Here is a 6,581-nt window from a genome sequence, read left to right on the forward strand (position 1 = left end):
ATGTTTCTTTGCAATTTATTTCCATTTTTATTTAAATTAGAAACATTTTTATCAAAACATTCAAGTTTTCAGGACAAAACATTGACAGTGCAATAAAGGACTCCAAAAAAATCAAAAATACCGTACCACAGAAAAACAGTAAGACAAATATGTTCTCTTGACAGTAAAGAGAACTTTATATAGGCGAAAAATAAGGCCGTTAACAATTCAGATGTCAAACTATTCTCCAAAAGACTCTAAAAACACATAGTTATTCAAACTACTGCTTGTACAAACTGAATATTAATACTTAAAAACATAGTACGTATTAAATATCAAGAAAACTGATACCAATCTAACAAGCCAACCCAAAAACTGGCAACAATGGCATGTTGTTTTTTTTGTTTTTTTACAATTCAGTAGCTTGTTTCTCCACCCCTCAGCCACCATCTCATAGAAACTGTAGATTAGCTAAGCTAAATCCTCCTATTTGAAGTTTAACAGGGTGTTTTATCAACAGTCCTTAAAAACACTGTGGCTGTTTTCGTGAATAACCAGCCATGTAAACAACATTTCTGGCCCATTGAAACAATCATTTGACTCATTATGTGGCATCGTTTTCACCAGACAGAATCCACCTGCCGGGATTAATCAATAGATCATTTTGCATCCATGGATAAGTCCTCTGTATATCCCATAATCCTTTGCAGTTCCTCAATGCAGGGAGCTATTAACTGGCTTTGAAGCTGAGCAACTTTAAACCTAAAGAAAAACAAAAAACAAAGAGTGACATTAGGAATACGTCTCAAATGAAAGGATTCTTCCTACTGAAGCATTGACCCAAGAAAGAATGTTCTAGACCTATGAGGCTACCAGCACACAGAAGCATTTTAATTGTTATGTTACTGTTATATTCTTTAAACAGGCAGGAAAACTGGACTCCAGTCGGATCTTTAGGTGGATGTATCAACAGAAAAATTAATTGGTTTTCATTTATTTACCCAGAAAGGACTTCAATACATTATATATAAGCCAAGCTACATTCTTTTTTTCCCCATAAAACCTTTAAAGTCGTAGGGAAGCGGCCGTTCCAACTGTTGCATTTCCGAATTCTCCTGAGTGGTGCCCGACTTTACACGAGTGCATAAAGTGAATGTGACTGGTCGTTTATCAAGGGGGCGGGATTGTTGTGGAGGAAGGTTCACAAGCAAGTTTGATTGTGGCCGGTGTCTCTGAAGCATCTTGTTAACCAGTTAGCATTACACTGGGACCAAGTAGCACTAAATTGGTGACTTAGCAACGACACTGTCAAGGAACGCTATGGACAGCAGAAACATGCAAGAGGACAGTTTTGAACCGGAGGTCGTGGATAAGTCTCCTCCGTCATACATTTTTTTATTTTGAGGAGGAAAGTGGGGACGAAGTTGTTGTGGGAGAGGACGCCAGAAGCTTGGTTTGGTGTAGAAGGCTTACAGCCGTACATGTTTGAGCCTTGCCTCGCAACACTGCCAGTTCTGTTAGCTCTACACCTACCGAAGACACAGACGTCCATCTCCGTGAACACTGGGATTGAACTCAACGGGAAAGTAAATGATTCTTATTTGAACCGTTGCGTATATTAGCTGCGACATATGAATAAAGATGCTGAGACCAAAAAGAATTTGATCGACAGATGACCATTGATATATGATTGGCTGAATTTAGGTGTACAAGCTGACGTATAACTGACTGGCTTGTATAAGATAACAAAAAAAAAAAAAAAAAGATTTTAAGGCAGGATTTTTTTTTTAAATAATAATTTTCTAACTTTTGGGAAAATATCGTTTGATAAAGAGTACATATATATTTATGTTAAAGCCACAATGATTTGGAATTTAAATATGATTTCCCTACGACTTTAAAAACCCTTTAGTAGCATTTGTCTAATTTAAAACCTGCCTTTTCTTTTACTTACCTTAAAATGTATGTGTTTATTTTATTAATGTGCATGCATGTTGCAAACCAGCTGAACTATTCAATGAGCTTTAAAAGCCTGACAGTTACCTCCGCAGCAGTTCCCGTGCTCTGCTGGGTTCTGGTCGGTAGTGCTCCAGAGCAGAAAGACTGTGAGCAGCCAAGACGCCGTAACACTGTTCTCTCAGCACGTTGTGGTTCACCGTGTCCCACTGTGGTAAGTCACTGGTGAATCGCCACGCCATAAGGGAGTGCTCCAACACAGCATCCCACTCTTTGTTCCTCAGGAGAACCTGGCCCCACTCCTGACATGAAAGCTGAAGGCCAATAAGAAGTAGAATAAGCAGGTTAGGTCTTAGCTTGAATAAACCAAATCACCTGACTTAAAAGACAAAAATTACGAGGAATTTTCTGCCAAAATATACACTTTTTTCTGATTGATGCATCAAGTGAGGAAAGGATGAATAATTTAGTTCTTTAACACGTACTTTAAAAGCCAGCAGGTGAGGATAGGCCTTTCTGTAGCAGTGAGCATCCCTGTTGGAGCCAAACCGTGAATACGGTATAGACCTGTATACATTCGTCTTCTTCAGCTGGAGGTCTTCGTGAAGATACTTGAGGTCTGTCGCCACCATTCTGGGCTCTTGGCTCTGAAAACAATCCAGAACATTATGTTTTTGTTAAGTCTCAGGCACTAACTATACAGAAACACATGTTTTGATCTATAAATACTCAATTCAGTAGCAGGAACACATAATCAAGGTGAATACCTGTTCAACCAGGATGAGGGATCTGATGAGCTGCACCAGCTGCTGCTTGGAGAGTTGGGTTGGATGTTCATCCATCTTTTCACACTGGCTCTCCATCCTTTCTCCCCACAGGCCCCCAAAGGATAAATCCACTGCAACAAAAATGAGCGACATTAAAACACAGTCTGTGTTTGGACAACAGAGAACTACCCCGGCGCTACACCAATAATACCCTCAAACATGCCACATCCTAACTACCATTTGTCTTAAATTTGAGGAGTTTGCAGCATCAAACCTAATCTGTTACAGCTTATTCAACCTTGAGCACAACATTTTTTTAAAATCAGCAATTAAAGTGCAAGAAAGAAAAAATGAGAATAACCAACAAGGTTTGCTATCTTGATTAGACAAACGGACCAAATATAAATTATAATCACCATTGGATACAAAAAAGTCTAATTTTATCACCGTGGCCTAACCCTTCTTATAGCACATCTACAATACTATAGCATTTGTGCTGCTATTGGCTTAGATTGCAGGAAGACATAGGGACCCCTTTTCATGGTTCTCTCTCTATTCTCCCCTTCTGTAGTATTTGTTAGTACAATCTTTAACGTTATGCATCGCTCTGCTTTTTCTCATCATAGTAGGTTCATATGGTCTGTTCCTGTTTGGCTGTGACTCCATCCTGGAGAGGGGTGTCACCCGTGCTGCTGCCATCAACGCCTTTATTTATGGATGTTAGAGCTTGGCCTGGGTAGTCTTGTTTTTCTGACTGTGACTAAGTAAATATGCTCTCCTTAATCCTCCGACATGGGAGCTGGCTTGGAGCTTGTCTGCATGGTTGCGGGTTTCCTGGACAGGGCCACCCATGGAGCTAGTTGAAAGTTGCCTTTTGTATCTCTTCTTTTTCTATGTATGCTTCTGTCTCCTTGAACAGTAGTCAGCCTTGGCAGATGGACGCTCACACTGAGCCTGGTTCTGCTGGAAGTTTCTTCCTGTTAAAAGGGAGTTTTTCCTCTCCACTGTCACTACAAGCTTGCTCGGTGTGAGGAATTGCCTTCGAGTCAATGCCATCAACTGGTTTTCCTTAGATATAAAATGTTGGAACTAATCTGAATGTATGAGCTGGTTGAATTTTCTCTTTAAAGTGTCTTAAGAGGACATGTGCTGTGAATTGGCGCTATATAAATGAACTGAATTAATTAGTAGCATTGACGGTGGTATTAGTACTAGAGTGTCAGTAGCGTCACATATATGATTAAGGCCATGTTAATGAATACACTAAATGCAACAGAAGCAAAATCAATGTCTATTATTACAGTGGAATCTGGCTATAGTGGTCACGGATATAGTCATCAACCGCTTATATAGATCAAAGGCTTGGGACAGAATGATTTCTATACAAATGCTATTTAAATAATTCGTTTATAGTAATCAAGAAATACACTTAGTGTTCATTTTTGGCCATTTTATGAATGTAAACATGTGCAAAAATAATTTTAAAAGTATGTGTTGCCTAGTTATTTTATTTTCTTACTCCCATGATTCCTTTCGGGGCCTCTGCTTCTGCCTAGCTAGCTAACGTAAAGAGTTGACGGCCAGGGAGGAGGAGGATGAGGATGAAGAAGAGGAGACCGTTGTCCCTTCAAGAGCTGAGATGAGGAATCCAGTTTGCATTTTAAAGAATGGTCTGGTGCATGTTTGTTTCAAAAACTTTGACCTTTTACATTGTTTTGAAAAAGAAGCGAACTCCGTGTTGGTAAAACACTCTGATCCAGGGAACCAGAGATAAATATATGAACTGATTTCTTAATGCGGCACACCAGATCCCAACACAAAACAGAGGTAGGCCAGCTTTAATTTTCTGTAGCCTATGCAGTTATCTTTTATGCTGTTGTTCCATGAAACCATCTGTTTTAAACTTTACTTTCAGATGTGTTAAAAAAAAAAAAAGGAATGGCGGCACAGCAGAGCCGAAACTACCAGTTACGTCTGCACACAGCGCAGTAAACTGTAATTAAACTTTCATCGTGCTGTAATAAAATTCAGTAAATGTAGATGCTTTGTGTTAAATTTCATTTTCTTATTGAAAAACCCTACAAATGGCATTGAGATGATATTCTGCATAATAAAATAAAGTGAAGTAATGGTAAATTCGGTTTTGGTAATCAACGGCTTACAGTGTTCAAATTGGCTCTGGACCAACTTGACCACTATAAATGGATTCCACTGTTATACTATATGAAAATTATATTTAAGATGATGACAACATTACATAAAGATACCCAAAGTGTTTAAAGAATCAATTCTAAACACTTATCTGTAAACAAGGCTTGCAAAAATACACAACAGAGAAGTTGTGTGAAAGTTTTCAGCTTTAGTTGATCTTAATTCCTGCTTGTGTCATAACAAAACCTCCAACACATTAGCTCTATAAACTGTTATTGGTGTTTAATTCGGATAAAACACAGGTTCTCAATCTGATCAAAAATTATTTGCACCATTCAAACCCTTTAATCTGAATCCTTACATCTTAATAACCATGTGCTGTTTTTATTGTCAACATTTCCAAACTTATATACCCTTTCTTTTAAATACCTACTCTTTTTTTCAGGCCACACACAATTTTCCCCACTGTGGGACAATCATTTTATTTTTTCTTACTTACAAGAGTGTGCTCGCTTTGTGCTTGGGTTCCTGCCTCTTGGAAGTGCAGCAGGGGCCAAACGAGCACCGAGAATCTCGAAATAAGACCTTCTCATTCGAGCTGCAAAAAGTGAAAAAATAAAATATACTTATGAAAATTTTCTGTATCATTTTCTTTAAAAAAAAAAAAACTATTTTTTTGTGGAAAAAATAATTAGTAAATATTGAGGTAAAACGTAAATATAGCAACTGTTTAACTTATTTCACAATCAGTAAAAGGCGCTCGTTTGCGCTGGAGGCGCGCGCATCCTGTTAACATTAGCATGATAGCAAAGCTCCCAATAAGTTTGTAGCATTAAACCCCGAATAAATCATTTTACTGCATCAGAGTCAGGCTTACCTGCTATTTTGGGTTGGGGTGCAGGTATTTCCACCAAGGCACGTCGTTGCTGACAAAGCGCCGCCATCGCTGCCAAACGTTTATCAGTAGAGATGTGGAGCTAGCTTCTTGCTAATCATGTAGCCAGAACTTTAAACCCCGCGGGGGTGCAGAACTAAACACTCCTCCACCTTAGCAGCTGGCGCGCGACAAACACAGACACTCCCCAGCTCTTTAAAGGGTGTTATAAACTTACCTGATATAAGCTAAGCCTTTCACGAACAACAAATAAACTTATATTTTAAACTTTTTAAAGCTATGCCTACAAGTGTGTACAACTTCTGTATGCTAGGGACAATGCTTCAGGAGGAGGCGCTCGAGCTAGAGACGAGTTGCCGCGCGGGCGGGGCTTAGATCAGCATGCTGCAATCTGATTGGTTGAGGGGATGAATATGCAAAATAGGCTCGGCTTCTACGCCATGCCCACGCACATACTTTACAGCTGCTGGAAAAGTACATCACGTAAAACACGCAGGAACCATAATACGTGGGAACAGGACAAACATTTTGAGCGTGTAAAGGCCTATTTACAAATGGATATCTTACATGAAATTACTGCATTCTACGGAAGAGGATTAAAGCTACTTAGAAAAAAAAAAGTTAACTGATTTTTACATTTTATTTCAGTATAATATGAGAAAAAAGTCAGAATTCTGACTTTAATCTCAGAATTCTGACTATCTTTTCAGAATTCTGACTTTGATAACGAAATTGTAGATCTTAATATAGTTTGGCACCAGCAAGGAAGATATGTGGGAGCACTCAACTTCACTAATAAAGATGTGACTTGAGATTAAAATCAGAATTCTGAC

At 38.8% G+C, this 6,581-nt stretch overlaps 1 protein-coding gene across 1 annotated transcript; it reads right to left on the reverse strand.

The window, feature by feature from the left end:
- Positions 1–383: 383 nt before the first annotated feature.
- On the reverse strand, positions 384–6,072 carry LOC107095459. Its single transcript, XM_015391574.1, has 6 exons — positions 5,731–6,072; positions 5,353–5,451; positions 2,703–2,833; positions 2,421–2,582; positions 2,023–2,249; positions 384–741 (listed from the first exon to the last, which is right to left on the reverse strand). The coding sequence occupies exons 1-6, from the start codon at positions 5,795–5,797 to the stop codon at positions 639–641; spliced, it is 789 nt and encodes a 262-aa protein (XP_015247060.1). The 5' UTR covers positions 5,798–6,072; the 3' UTR covers positions 384–638.
- Positions 6,073–6,581: the final 509 nt, after the last annotated feature.

This window comes from Cyprinodon variegatus, unplaced genomic scaffold (assembly GCF_000732505.1).
Source record: "Cyprinodon variegatus isolate N-32 unplaced genomic scaffold, C_variegatus-1.0 Scaffold549, whole genome shotgun sequence".
In the NCBI taxonomy this organism is placed as follows: Eukaryota; Metazoa; Chordata; class Actinopteri; order Cyprinodontiformes; family Cyprinodontidae; genus Cyprinodon; species Cyprinodon variegatus.

Coding starts and splice junctions, on each gene's coding strand:
- LOC107095459 (XM_015391574.1), bottom strand. CDS start 5,797: ATGGCGGCGCTTTGTCAGCAACGACGTGCCTTGGTGGAAATACCTGCA. Junction 5,452..5,730: donor ACCCCAACCCAAAATAGCAG/GTAAGCCTGACT, acceptor CACTTTTTGCAG/CTCGAATGAGAAGGTCTTAT. Junction 2,834..5,352: donor CACAAAGCGAGCACACTCTT/GTAAGTAAGAAA, acceptor TTTTTGTTGCAG/TGGATTTATCCTTTGGGGGC.